The 15,736-nt window shown below is 37.7% G+C and overlaps 1 protein-coding gene across 1 annotated transcript in view; it reads left to right on the plus strand.

The window, feature by feature from the left end:
- Positions 1-15,736, plus strand: part of SNAP47 (synaptosome associated protein 47) — a 58,726-nt gene that overhangs the window by 17,374 nt on the left and 25,616 nt on the right. Inside the window, 1 exon segment of the mRNA XM_007456487.1 lies at positions 15,595-15,736. Coding sequence (XP_007456549.1) covers positions 15,595-15,736 — 142 coding nt within the window.

Below are 15,736 nucleotides of genomic sequence, written 5' to 3' on the forward strand. Positions count from 1 at the left end.
TGGATAGTGAGTCCTACCCCATCACCATTCAGCTCACCTATTTGTGCAGAAAAAAGATGGATCTTTCAGGACAGTGGATTATCTTAAACTTAACCAGGTGGTGACTATAATTGCAGTTGCTATTCCAGATGTAGTTTTACTGCTTGAGCAAATTAACACATCTTCTGGTACCTGGTATGCAGCACCTGATGTGGTAAATGCTTTTTTTCCATCCCTGTTAGTAAGGACCACCAGAAGCAGTATCTATCAGCGGACAAGGCCAGCAATACACCTTCACTGTCCTACTTCAAGGGTATACCAACTTTTCAGCCCTATGTCGTAATATAGTTCACAAAGATCTTGATGCCTTTCTCTTCCACAAGATAGCATGCTATTAATGCTGATTGGACTGAGTGAGAAGTAGCAACTACTCTAGACTCATAAGACATTTGCATGTCAGGGGATGGGAAATCTGACAAATTCAAGGGCCTTCTACTTCAGTGAAATTTTTAGAAGTCCAATGGTGTATGGCTCATTGAAGTATCCCTTCTATGGTGAAGGTTAAGTTGTTGCATCTGGCTCTTCCTACAACCAGAAAGGAGGCACAGTGCTTCTTAGTGTTTTGGAAGCAACATATTCCTCATTTGGGTGTGTTACTCTGGCACATTTACCAAGTGACTCGAAAGCTGCCGATTTTGAGTAGGGCCTAGAGCAAGAGAAGGCTCTGAAACAGGTCCAGATTGCCACAGAGCTGCTCTGTCACTTGGGCCATATGATCCAGTGGGATATGATGGGTCAGTGGCAGATAGGGGTGCTCTTTGGAGCCTTTTGCAGACCTCTATAGGGAATCACAGTGCTCACCCTTAGGATTTTGGCACATAGCCCTGCTATCCTCTGCAGATAACTACTTTACTTTTGAGAAACAGTTCTTGGCCTGCTACCAGGCCTTAGTAGAGACTGAACACTTTGGACTTTTCATCTTCCAGAACTGTAAGAAATAAATATTTGTTGCTTAAGCTACCCAGTCTGTGGCAGCCCAAGCTGACTGATAATACTATGGAAATCTAATTCTCCTATGCCTCAGGGGTTGCTGGGTTTTGCTTGCTGAGTGTTGGAACTGACTTTTTGTGACTTTTCCAAATTATTTTTGCTAAGTGTGTATTCCTTGTTAAGTGTGGTCACTGAAGTTCCGAAGAAGGAAAAAGTAAATAGGTCTTGTTTCTCTCAATTCCCTCCTGGCTGGGAAGCCACTTCAGCTTATGGTGGTAGAAAACTCTGTGCCAACCTCTCAGCAATCAGAAGCCCCAGTTAGACTCACAGTCCCAGTTTTTGGAGGAAAGGTCTTTATTGCCCACCCTGGCTTCAACACGCCATACTAAGAATACTTGCGGCTGTCCCACAGCTGCCAGTTATGGATTTGTGGGGTGGGGGTTGGTAGCTGCTACTGCTTGAAAGCAGAAGTTGATTGAAATTTATTGGTCTTTTCATCAAACTCACTGCTGGATGCTGCAGATGTTCTCCTTGACCTAGAGTTCCAAAATAGTTGCTTCAGACAGTTGTGCCAGTTCCTTCATTTTGCTGGAGGAACAGATTCCTGCAGCTTCCTATTCCACCATCTTCCCTGCTGTCACTAACTATATGGCTTTTATGAATAGATGCTGCCCTTCACGTACCATTTCATTCTGGGGCAGATTTCATGGAGGTTTGCTGTTTTTCTGTATTTAGCGGTTTTCAAGGTAATGACTTTGTTCTTTATCCTCAAAAGATGTTCAATTATTATTTTTAAAATCCTTTTGAATCCCTGGATTTAAAAATATTTGAGTTTCAATCCGTTGCAATTAGTATCTTATTGAACTTTAAACTTCCATCTTTGAGCATGTTGTGACACTTTTAATCCAATAATTTAGCAAGGAGTAATGTCTAGGATTGTAAACCTTAAATTATATAATATCATGGGTTCCTGGACGGTTCCTGTGACCATTTTTTACACTTTAAATATAACTATGTTGGGTGAATGGGCAGACAAATACCAGGTAAAGTCCACATTACAGAGCAGAAGCAAGGGGTGGCGCAGAACGTCAGAGTGACTGGAGCAAGTCTTGTCAGTGAGGTTGGCATCCAGAGGCTTTATTTGTAGCGGCCTCTTGGGAGGGAGTTAAGAGCCCTGGTTCCCTAATGCTCATTCAACAGCCATGCCATTCTTTAATCAGATCTTCACCACTCCTCACATTCTGTGGTAAAATAAGGACTACACAGTGAATTTTAAGAAAACAAAGTTTATTTACATATATTAAAATTCTAGATTAGACACTTCCTACTTTTGGTATTATGTATGTCAACCGAGAAAAGAGGCACAGCTAAAATAAACAAAAGAATTTATTTGATGTCTTAGAACCATTACCTCAGTTGTTTGTCAAGAATTGTGATTGGAAGATATAATTACAATTTACGTTTCATTGGGTCTCTAAGCATTTTGCATAGGATACTAGGAAATCTATTGTTGGAGTGTCCAGATTTTATCTTGGAAATGTGGCCACAGCAGTCATGTGGTCAGCCATCTGCCTTTGCCCAGTACAAGAGTAAAATTTGGTTCATGCTATATCAGCATAAGGTGGAGGTCAAATCCAAAATGCAGTCTGTTCTGTTCAGTTAAGCACACAGGTTCACACATGTCTCTTTAAATGAAACGAGGACATGTTAGTAACGCAGACTTGATCGCAGTTTGCTGGAATCTACTTGGTGAAATAATTGGTCTGATTATGTTTTCACTGGGGTCTGTGAGTAAGTAGTATTGTCTCAGTCTTTATATGTTGGAAAATGCCTTTATTTTACTGACACTCTGAATGATAATTTGGCTCCTCACAGTTGAGCCAAATTTAGCTCAACGTTTTGAAGATGTTTTTCCATTGTCCTCTTTGCATATGTTATTGCTAAAGAGAATTTACTGTTTCTTTGTGGCTAATGTTTTTTTTCCCCCTATTTTAGATTTTGTTTTACTCCATTGTATCTGTGTAGATATTTTAGAACAGCTTTCTAATTTACATACCACAAAATTCACTCATTTTATATGAACAATGATTTTTAGTAAATTTACAGAGTTGGACAAACATCACTATAGTTCAATTTTGGGACATTTCCATCACCCCCAAAAGTTGCCTCAAGCCCATTTGCTGTCACTCTCTGTTCTCACCCTAGCCCAGGTAGCCACTAATCTATCTATTCTCTTTTCTCTGTTGTATAGGGTATTATCTTATGGGACTCTGGACATTGTCTTCTGTTTTAGCAGATCTTTCTTTGACACATTGCCCCGGGGAGCAAGAAGCTGATTCTTCTTACTGCCATGTGGGGAATGAGAGTCCAGATTCTCTTCTTGGCCCTAGTTTATGCCTTGGGATGGAAAAGGACATCTGTTGCTACTGACTGGGAGTGGAATTTCAGGTTTCCCCATAGGCCTCTGCTAATACCACCCTGATTGGGAGAATGAGGGCTGTCTTGTTCCCCCTCCTGGCCTGTGTTGACCTGTAAGGTTTCCCTCATTACTGCTGGCTCCTCACATGGCCTTCTCTGACACTACCCCAGTTAGGAAGAAGTACCCCTCAGTGCAGGTAGGAGAGGGTCCATGTCTAGGCTCCTCATGTGGTGTTTGCTGATGAGGGTGGGAGTGGGCTGCACTTCTTTCTGGGGAGTTTGGCTGGAGTAGAGCTGTTACTGACTAAAAAGTTCTCTGTCTTGTCAGCTTCCCCTTTTCTATAGGGTAGGGAGAGGCTTTCTTTTATTTATTTATTTAGTTATTGTCTGTTTATCCAGGTTTCTGGCTTCTTCAGGACTCAGTTCAGAATATAGTAAATAAAAAGAGAACTCGCTTCCTCAGAGTTTCTGAAGTCCTGAGACCTACCAGCCTGACTTCTTCTCTCCACTCTCCATAATCTTATGTGTGTTTCATATATAATATCCAGGGTTTTAAGCTGTATTTAGTGGGGAGAACAGGGAGAAGCGTATCTACTCTATCTAGTCCTCGAATTGGAAGGCCTTCAATTGATCTTGTCTTGTATCCAGCCAACTTTCTGAATTTGTTTATTAGTCCTAGTGGCTTCTGTGTGGATCTGTAGAATTTTCCACCTGCAGAATCTTGTCTTCTGTGAATAAAGATTGTTTTACTTTTTTGCTTCTAATCTTGATGCCTTTTATTTCTATTTCTTACCTAATTGTACTATCTAGAATTTGTAATACAGTGTTGGCTGGAAGTGGTGAGTGCAGACATCCTTTACTTGTTCCCAGTGTTAGGAGAGAAAGCATTCAGTCTTTCACTGTTAAATTTGATGTTGCCTGTAGGTTTCTGATATCAGATTGAGGAAGTTCACTTCTATATCTGGTTCATTTAATTGGGTTTTATAAAAAGCATTTTCACCATCTATTGAGATGGTCATGTGGTTTTTGTCCTTGATTCTGTTAATACAGTATAGTACATTAATTGATTTTCAGATACTAAACATTTCAGATATTTTTGTTCTTGTGATAAGTCCCACTTGGTCATGGTACATAGTCCTTTTGGGTTTGGTTTGGTAACTTTGTTGGGGATTTTGTTTCTGTAGTCATGAGGTTTATTGGTCTGTAGTTCTCTTTGTTGTGATGTGTTTATCAACTTTGGTTTGGGTAATACTGTCACTCATCTGTAGTTTCTGGAGAAATTTGTGAAGGATTGGTATTATTTCTTCTTTAAATCTTAATAGAATTTACCACTGATGCCAACTGGGCCTGAGTTTTTTGTGTGTGTGGAATATAATTACCAATTCATTTCTTTACTTGAATAGGTATATTCAAATTTTCCTTTTCTTCTTGAGTCAGTTTAGTAGTTTGTGTTGTTCTAGGAATTTTTAAATGTTATCTAAATTGTCTAATGTTGTAGCGTAAAGTTGCCTGTGGCTTCCTTTATAATCCTTTTCATTTATGTAAGGTCTGTATTAATGTTCTGCTTTCATTCCCAATTTTAGTAATTTTTAAAAAGATTATTTATTTATTTATTTATTTATTTATTTTGGCTGTGCTGGGTCTTAGTTGTGGCACGCAGGATCTTCATTGTGGCATGTAGGATCTTTTAGTTGTGGCATGAGGGCTTCTTAGTTGCGGCATGTGAACTCTTAGTTGTGGCATGCATGTGGGATCTAGTCCCCCAACCAGGGGTCGAACCTGGGGCCTCTGCATTGGGAGCGTGGAGTCTTACCTACAGGATCACCAGGGAAGTTCTGATTTTAGTAATTTTTGTGTTCTTTCTTCTTGGTTGGTCCAACTGAAAAGTTTGTCAATTTTGTTGATATTTTCTAATAATTAATTTTTGTTTTCAATGATTTTTCTTTTATATTTCTCTTTTCCATTTCATTGATTTCCTCCCCTCTTTAATTTGCTCTTCTATTTTCTTGTTTCTTAATGTGAAAGCTTATGTTTTTGATTTGAGATCTTCTTTTGTAATACAGGTTTTATGGTTATAAATTTCCCTCTAAGTACTGCTTTAGCTGCATCCCATAAACTTTGGTATGCAGTATTTTTATTTTTATATAGCTCAGACCATTTTCTAATTGTCCTCAGGATTCTTTCTTTAACCTATTGGTTATTTGGAAGTGGGTTAATTTCCAAATATTTGTGGTCTTCTGAAATTCTGTTCTGTTGATTTCTGTTTCATTCCATTCATGGTCAGGGAACAAAGATACTTTGCATTATCTAAATCTTTTTGAATTTATTGAGACCTGTTTTATGACTTAGCAAGGAGCTGGCAAATGACAGCGGACTAAATTCATCCCACCTCCTATTTTTACAAATGAAGTTTTATTGGGACACAGCCATGCCCATTCATTTGTGGTTGTTTTCCTGGTCTAATGGAAGAGTTGAATATTTGTAACAGAGACAGTTGGTCCTCAAAGCCTAAAATATTTATTGTTTGGCCCTTTGTATAAAAAGTTTTCTGACCCATGGTCTAGCATAACATCTATGTGGGAGAATGTTCCATTTATACTTGAGAAGAGTGTACATCCCAGTGTTGTTGGATGAAGCATTATTTAGATACCAGTTAGATGGAATTGGTTGATAATGTTCAAGTGTTCTGTATCTTTGATGGTTTTTTCAGTCCATTTTGAGAGCAGGGCATTGAAGTCTCCAACTATTATTATTGAATTGTCTATTTCTCCTTCAATTCTGTCAATGTTTTCATAATGTATTTTGTGATTCTATTGTTAGGTGTGTATATATTCATAATTATTGTTTCTTCTTAATGAATTGACCCTTTTATCATTATAAAATGACTCTCTTCATCTGTATTAATTTTTAAAAATTTATTTTGTCTAATAACAGTAGTGTAACTCTATACCTCCCTTATGATCACTGTTTGTGTGGTGTATCTTTTCTCTTTTTACTTGCAGTCTATATCTTTGAATTTAAAATGTGTCACTTATAAACAGCATATAGTCTGATCTTTTTTTTTAATCCAGAGTGACAACTTCTGCCTTTTGATTACAGTGTTATTCGTGTACATTTATTCTAATTATTGGTATGGTTGGATTTACTTCTGTGACTTTGCTATGTGTTTTCTCTATGTCTGTAGCTTTTTTCTTTCTGTTTCTCCTTTACCACCTCTGTGTGTGCATTAGATTTTTTTCTAGTGTACTATTTAAATTATTTCATTAGTATTTTAAAAATTATTTTCTTAATTGTTATGTTAGATATTGCAGTGTACATCTTATGATCTATTTCAGATTAATACCAATTTAATGTACTCCATTATAGCTTCATTCCCTCCCCTACCTTTGTGCTATTGTCATATATAGTACATCTATATATATTTTAAATGCAATAAAACAGTACTATAATTATTACTTTGTACAGTCTTGTATATTTTAAAGAAATTAAGAAAGAAAAATATAGAATATTTTATTCGAATCCAAATACTACTTTCAGTACACATCATTTCTACCTGTGGACTTGAGTTACAATCCGTTGTCACACTCCTAACCCCCTTTTATGCCATTATTTGTCATATATATTATATCTTTATATGTTATAAGCCTCAGTATAATTTAAAATTAGTATTTTATGCAATTATCTTTTAAATCAGTTAGGAAAAGTAAACAAAATACTTGTATTCTCTAATTACTTGCACGATCTCATTACCAGTGCTTTTTGTTTCTTTGTGTGGATTTGAGTTTCCTTCTGGGGGTGTCATTTCTTTTCAGCCCAAGGAACATCCTTTAGTCTTTTTTTCAGGAAACAGGTTTGCTAGCAGTGAAGTTTCTCAGCATTTATGTGTTTGGTAATGTATTTTCCCTGATAGTTTTGCTGGTGTAGAATTCTCTACTGGCAATTCTGTTTCTCTCAGAACTTGGCTTTTGTCATCCCATTACCTTCTGGTGCTTATTGTTTATGATAGAGGTCAACCATTAATATTATTATGATTCCCTTATTCATGATAAATCATTTTTCTGTTGCTGCTTTCACAGTTTTCTCTCTGTCTTTCGCTTTCAGTGGTTTAACTAGGATGTATCTTACTATCGTTTTAATTTAAGAAATTCCATTTGGTTCTTTTTTATATAATTTCTCTCTCTGATTTGATAGTCTCTGATGAATCATTGTCACTATACTTTTCTTTACTCTTTTTAACATGGTTTTCTTTAACTCTTGAACATTTATAATTACTTCTTTGACATCTTCACCTCTTAAGTCCAGTATATGAGTGCTCTCAGAAATGGATTCTGTTAACTTTTTTTTCTACTCCTGTGTATGAGTCACATTTTTCTGTTTCCTTGCATATCTAATACTTCTTTGTAGAAAACTTGGCATTTTAAATAATACATTGTTGCAACTCTGGATTCTGATCTCCCTCCTTGCCACAGGATGGTGGTGTTTGTGGTTGTTTTTATTTGTTTACTCATTTTAGTAATTTGCCTGAACTAACTCTGTGGAGTGTGTTTCTACTGTCATGTGCAGCTTTTTTATTTTTGTTTTTTTTTTATGTTTTAATTTTTAAGCATGGCTTGGTTCCTGGTGGTTGTCCCTGCATCAGCGTAGCTTAGTGGTCAGCCGTTGATTAGTCAGAGGTTATGTTTAAGTGCCTTGTGCTGGCAAGGCTCTACCCTTTGCCATTGGATCTCTGTGTAGATTTGGGGAATACTTTCAAAATTCAGATACTTTAGAAGTCTGCCCATTTTTTTAACTTTGTTTCTGATCTTAAACAGAAGACATTGACTTTTTCAACATGAGGCATACTGTTACATGTATGTTTTTTATACATACATACATGTATGCTTTTATAGATGTCCTTTATCAGATTGAAGAAATTTCCTTCTAGCTTGCTGGGGTTTTAACATGAATGTGTACTGAATTTCATCAGAATCTTTTTTTGCATCTTTTGTGATGATCATGCAGTTTTCCTTTTGTTTTTCTACCAATGAAATAAGTTGCGGTGATTAATTTTCAAATGTTAAACCAACTTCAGTTTCCTGGGATTAATATCACTTAGTCATGATATTATATTCTTTTTTTATATATTATTAGATTTGACTTAATATTTTCATGGAACTCTGTGTTACTGAAGGATATTGTTATGTACATATTTCCTTGTAATGTCCTCATCAGGTTTACGTATAGGAGTTATATTGGTCTTGTGAACTAAATGGGCAAAACATTCACTCTTGTTCTATTCTTTGAAAGAGTTGGTATACAGTTGTGATGATTTCCTCTCTATATATTTGGCAGAATTCATCAGTGAAGCCACTTGGACCACAGTTTTCTCTATGGCAAGATTTTAAATTACAGATTCAATTTCCTTGTGAGGCTATTCTTATTATTAAACTATTCCTTGCCTCAGTTTTGAAATTTTGGGTTTTTCAAGTGTTTTGTGTATTTCATGTAAGTTGTCCCATTTATAGGTATAGAGTTTAGTGTAAAATTCCTCATAAACCTCTCAAAGGCTAAGTGATTTGTGGTGATGCCCCTTTTTTTATTCCTGATATTGGTAATTTGCATTTTCTTTATTTTTTTCTTTATTATTTCTTGCTAGGTGTTTAATTTTGAAAATTACTTCAAAGAAGCAACTTCTAGCTTTGTTAATATTTTGTATTTTTCCTGTTTTCCATTTCATTGAGTTTTTAAAAAATAAATTTATTTATTTATTTATTTTTGGCTGCATTGGGTCTTTGTTGCTGCACATGGGCTTTCTCTAGTTGCAGCGAATGGGAGCTACTCTTCATTGTGGTGTGTGGGCTTCTCATTGTGGTGGCTTGTCTTGTTGTGGAGCATGGGCTCTAGGCGCGGGGGCTTCAGTAGTTGTGGCACATGGGCTATTTTCAATAGCCAAACTACAGAAGCAACCTAAGTGCCCTTTGACAGATGAATGCATAAATATGTAGTATATATATAGAATGGAAACCATAAAAAAAGATTGAAATCTTGCCATTTGCAACAACATGGATGGACCTGAAGGGTACTATGCAATGTGAAATAAGTCAGAGAAAGACAAATACTGTATGATTTCACTTATATGTGAAATCAAAACTTATATGTGCATATATCTTTTTGAATTAGTGTTTTTGTTTTCCTCAGAAAAATACCCAGGAGTGGAATTGCTGGAACGCATGGTAGTTCTAGTTTTAATTTTTTGAGGAATGTCCATAATGTTTTCCATAGTTTTCTGTAGCTGTACCAATTTACATTCCCACCAACAGTGTTCCAGAGTTCCCCTTTATCCATTTCTTTGCCAGCTTTCTTATTTGTTGTCTTTTTGATAACAGCCAACTGACAGATGTGAAGTGATATCTCATTGTAATTTTGATTTGCATTTCCCTGATAATTAGTGATATTGAGCATCTTTTCATGTGTATGTTGGCCATCTGTATGTCTTCTTTGGAAAAAATGCCTGTTCAGGTCCTCTGCCCATTTTTTTAATTGGGTTGTTTAGTTTCTTTTGATGTTAAGTTGTATGAGGTCTTTGTATATTTTAGATAGTAACCCCGTACATGTATATTGTTTGCAAGTGTCTTATTTTTCTTATGTTTCCCTTGCCTGTGGAGACATATCCAAAACATGTTGCTAAGACTGATGTCAAAGGGCGTACTGCCTATGTTTTCTTATAGGAGTTTTATGGTTTCAGGTCTTAAATTTAACTCTTTAATCCATTTTGCGTCTATTTTTGTGTATGGTGTAAGAAAGTAGTCCAGTTTGATTCTTTTGCATGTAGCTGTCCAGTTTTCCCAACACTATTTATTGAAGAGGCTGTCTTTTCCGGGTTGTATATTCTTGCCTTCTTTATTGTAGATTAATGGACCATATAAGTGTGACTTCATTTCTGGGCTGTCTGTTCTGTTCCATTGATCTTTGTGTCTGATTTTGTGCCAGTATCTTACTTTTTTGATTACTGTAGCTTTGTAGTATAGTTTGAAATCAGAGCATAATACCTCCCACTTTGTTCTTCTTTCTCAGGATTGCTTTGGCTATTCTGCGTCTTTTGTGTTTCCATACAAATTTTAGGATTTGTTTTCTAGTTTTGTGAAAAATACCATTGGTATTTTGATAAGAATTGCTTTGAATCTGTAGATTGCCTTGGATAGTATGGTCATTTTAATAATATTTATTCTTCCAATCCATAAGCATGGTATCTTTCCATTTGTTTTTGTCACCTTTGATTTCTTTCATCAGTGTCTTATAGTTTTCCAAATATAGGTCTTTAACTGCCTTAGATTTATTCCTAGGTATTTCATTCTTTTAGATGTAATTGTTAATGGGATTATTTTTTAATTTCTCTGATAGTTTGTTATTAGTATATAGAAATGCAACAGATTTCTGCATATTAATCTTGTATCCTGAAATTTTACTGAATTCATTGATGAGTTCTAGTAGTTTTTTGGTGGCATCTTTTGGATTTTCTACATATAGTATCGTGACATTTACAAACAGTGACAGTTTTAATTTTTCCTTTCCAATCTGGATTCCTTTTATTTCTCTTTCTTGTCTAATTGCTATGAGCAAGACTTCCAATACTATGTTGCATAAAAGTGGTAAGAGTGGGCATTTTTGTCTTATTCCTGATCTTAAAGAAAATGCTTTCAGCTTTTCACTGTTGAGTATGATGTTGGCTGTAGGTTTGTCGTATGTGGTGTTTGTTATGTTGAGGTATGTTCCCTCTAGACCCAATGTTGAACATTTTTATCATAAATCGATGATGAATTTTATCAGAAGCTTTCTCTGCATCTTTTGAGATCATATAATTCTTATTCTTCAGTTTGTTAATGTGGTGTATCACATTGATTGCTATGCAGATATTGAACCATTCTTGCATCCCTGGGATAGATCCCACCTGATCATGGTGTGTGGTCCTTTTAATGTATTGTTGAATTTGCTTTGCAGATATTTTGTGGAGGATTTTTGCTTCTATGTTTATCAGTGATATTTGCCTGTAATTTTCTTTTTTTGTAGTGTCTGTCTGGTTTGGTATCAAGGTGATGCTGGCCTTGTAGAATGAGTTGGGAAGCATTCTTTCCTGTTTAATTTTTTGGAATACTTTGAGAAGGATAGGCATTAGTTCCTTTTTAAACGTTCTGTGGAATTCACCTGTGAAGCCCACTGGTCCTGGAATTTTGTTTGTTGGGAGTTTTTTAATTAATAATTATAATTAGTCTGTTCGTATTTTGTATTTCTTCCTGACTCAATCTTGGAATATTGTACATTTCTAGGAATTTATCCATTTCTTCTAGATTGTCCGTCTTATTGGCATGTAATTGTTTGTAGTAATCTCTTACAGTCCTCTGTATTTCTGAGGTTTCATTTGTAACTTCCTTTTCATTTCTGATTTTGTTTATTTGGGTCCTCTCTCTTTTTTTCCTTGATGAGTCTGGCTAAAGATTTATTTTTTCAAAGAACCAGCTCTAAGTTTCATTGATCTTTTCTATTGTTTTTTTAGTCTCTATTTCATTAATTTCCACTCTGATCTTTATGACTTCTTTCCTTCTAACTTTGGGTTTTGTTTGTTTTTCATTTTCTACTTCCTTCAGGTGTAAGATTAGGTTGTTTATTTGAGATTTTTCTTGTTTCCTGAGGTAGGCATATATCACTATAAATTTCCTTCTTAGCACTGCTTTTGCTGTGTCTTACAGATTTTGGATTGTATGTTTCCATTTTCTTTTGTCTCCAAGTATTTTTTTATTTCCTCTTTGATTTCTTCTATGACCCCATTGGGTTTTACTAGCATATTGTTTAGCCTCCATGTGTTTGTGTTTTTTGCAGTTTTTTTCTTATAGTTGATTTCTTGTCTCATAGTACTGTGATATGAGACTAGAGTTATCTTAAACTGTCCTCATTTTTAAAAATTTCTCTTTCTTTTTTCTGTTCAACTTGGGTGATTTCAACTACTCTGTCTTCCAGATCACCTGTCTGTTCCTCTGTATCATCTAATCTGTTGATTCCTTCTAGTGTATTTTTTAGTTTCAGTTACTATTTGGTTCTTCTTTATATTTTCTATCTCTTCTTAAACTTCTCACTGTGACCATTCATTCTTTCCCTGAGTTTGTTGAGCTTCTTTATGATCATTACCTTGGACTCTTTACTGGGTACGTTGCTTATCTCCACTTCACTTAGTTCTTCTCCTGGGATTTTATCTTTTCCTTCGTTTGGAACATGCTCCTTTGTCACCTCCTTTTGTTTACCTAATTTTCTGTGTTTATTTCTATGAATTAGGTAGGTTGGTTATGTTTTTGATCTTGGAGAAGTAGGCTTGTGTAGGAGACATCCTATGGTGCCCAGAAGCACCAGAGTTATATGATCTAGGGATGCCCCTGTGGGCATGTTGGTAGGCAGGGCTGTCCCTGTCCCAGTTGGCTACCAGGCCTTGCCTCATGCAGAGGCTGTTGGCCACTGGTGAGCAAGGCTAGGTCCCAGAGTGGCCAACTGAGTGGCCCTGGGGTTTCCTGAGGCTTATCTCAGCCTGCTGGTGGGTGGTGCCTGGTCCCGGTGCAGTTGACTTTGTGGCCTGGGGGGCCTTGGACTGCTGTCTGCAGGTGCTGGCAAGTCCTGGTACTGGTACCGGCTTGCTAGTATGTGGAGCAAGGGCCTTGAAACTCCTGGGGCTGGTGCCAGCCTGCTTGTGGGCAGAGCTGGGTCCCAGTATGGTCGGCTGTAGGGCCTGAGGTCCTGGGGCTGGCTCTAGTCCATTGGTGGGTGGTGCCAGGTCCTTGTGTGGCTGACTACAGGGCCGTGGGTCCAGGACTGGTCTCAGCCTGCTGGTAGTCAGGGTCATTTCCTCATGTAACTGGCTTGTCAGTGTGGGAGGTCCCAGGACTGTGGCAAACCTGCTGGTGGGTGGGACTGTGTCCCAGTGCAGATAGTCTAGACACCAAAATGGCCCTTGCCAGCACCAGTGTCCTCGTGGTAGAACCTAAATGGCTCCCATAAATGGCTGCCACCAGCATCTATGTCCCCAGGGGGAGTTCTGGTGGCCTCCTGCCTCTCTGGCAGGCTTCTCCAAGTTCAACAAGTGGGACTGACCTAGGCTTCTTTCAGCTTACTCCCTCTGTGCTGGGTCTAAAAGCATGTGAGATTTTGCTTGTGTTTTTTTTTTTTTTTTGCGGTACGCGGGCCCCTCACTGTGGTGGCCTCTCCCGTTGCGGAGCACAGGCTCCGGACGCGCAGGCTCAGCAGCCATGGCTCACGGGCGCAGCCGCTCCACGGCATGTGGGATCTTCCCGGACCGGGGCACAAACCTGCATCCCCTGCATTGGCAGGTGGGCTCTCAACCACTGTGCCACCAGGGAAGCCCACTTGTGTTGTTTAAGAGCAGAGTTTCTGTTTCCTACAGCTCTCTAGCTCTGTCTTATGTAAGTCCCACTGGCCTTCAAAGTCAGATGTTATGGGGGCTTATCTTCTGTGTAATACTGGGCTGGGGAGCCCAGTGTGAGGCTTGGACCCATCACTCCTTGGGGAGAACCTCTGCAATTGTGATTGTCCTCCCTTTTGTATGTCACCTACCTGGGGATGTGGGTCTTAACTATACTGTGTCTCTGCCCCTTCTACCCATCTCACTGTAGTTCCTTCTTGATAACTTTAGTTGTGGAAAATTTTTTCTTCTTGTCTTCAGGTCCTTCTCATCATTAGTTCCTCTGTAAGTAGTTGTAATTTTGGGGTACCTGTGAGAGGAGGTGAGCTCCAGGTGTTTCTTCTCTGCCATGTTGACCACTCTGTTATATATAATCTTTTTGTTGTTATTGTTTATATTCTGAATATACTTAACAGAGTGCATTCAGCATTTGGATGATGTTTCTGTAAATTTCAGTCAGGTTTGAGATGGTTGAAGAGTGTTGTTTGAAATGTCTATATTCTTATTAATTACTTTTGTCTTCTTGCTGTATCAGTTGTGGAGAGCAGTTTGTTAAAATCTACAACTACAGGTATGATTGTCTATTTCTTCTTTTAGTTTTGCCAGTTTTTGCTTAATGAATTTTGAAATTCTGTTATTAGATGCACACATATTTACTATCATTAAGTCTCTCTTTTGGATTGATCCTCTTATTATTATGCATTGTCCCTCTTTTTCCCCAGTAACACTCCTTGTCTTAAAGTTTACTTTTGGCGTGATATCTTTTTACTTTACTTTTCCAATCCCTTTACTTTCAGTGTATCTGTATCTTTATATTTCACATTGCTACTTTTCTTGTTATAGACTGACCATCTGCCTTTAAAGGCTGACAATCTGCCTTTTAATTAGAGAATTTAGTCCACTTACATTTAGTATGATTACTAATATGGTTGTGATAATTCCACCATCTTGTTATTTGTTTTCTGTTTATTCCATTTCATCTTTGTTCCTTTGCTTTTCCTTTCCTGCTTCCACTGTTTTCCTCTCTTATTGGCTTTTTAGATATATCTCTGGATATTATTAGTGGTTAATTTAGAGTTGTCCAATATGGTATCCACTAGCCACATTAAAATTAAGTTTAGGGCTTCCCTGGTGGCTCAGTGGTTGAGAGTCCGCCTGCCGATGCAGGGGACACGGGTTCGTGTGCCGGTCCGGGAAGATCCCACATGCCGTGGAGCGGCTGGGCCCGTGAGCCATGGCCGCCGAGCCTGCGCGTCTGGAGCCTGTGCTCCGCAACGGGAGAGGCCAGAACAGTGAGAGGCCCACGTACCGCAAAAAAAAAAAAATTAAGTTTAAAATTCAGTTCATCATTGCATTAACTACATTTCAGATGCCCAGTAGCCACATGTCCCCATTACTGGATTAGGCAATACAGATTACTGAAGAAAGTTCTATTAGACAGCTCTCTAGAGATTATGATCAGGATTTATTTTGGTCAAAATTACCCCAGGTCAAGTGTGAAAAGAGGAATATTCTAGTCACAAGATGTGTGTTTTTGTTGTGTGTCTACTTCTGGTTAGTTTTGTATCTGTAGGCAAATGTCCCACTGCTCTTAGCCTCAGTTTTCTTTTCTAAAATGTGGGGATAATAATTCCTGCTTTTTCTGCTTCATGGAGTGCTTGTGGAAAAGAAAACTATAAAATGGTAACATTCTTTATAAAAGTCAAAACAGTTTTCAAAAAAAAAAATTAACTCATTGACTACTTTCTGTGTTTTGTTTGCTTTTTTAGGCTGCTGACAGAACTGGAGTCTCCTTCTTGGTGGCCCTTTAGCTTCAAGCTTTGGAAGATGCCATCAGAAACAAAGCCCAAGTGGGACGCCTCAATGGCTAGTTCCAAAGCTTTTGGAAAAGAAGGGATAGTGATCAAAATT

This window comes from Lipotes vexillifer, unplaced genomic scaffold (assembly GCF_000442215.2).
Source record: "Lipotes vexillifer unplaced genomic scaffold, Lipotes_vexillifer_v1.1 scaffold814, whole genome shotgun sequence".
Lineage (NCBI taxonomy): Eukaryota > Metazoa > Chordata > Mammalia > Artiodactyla > Lipotidae > Lipotes > Lipotes vexillifer.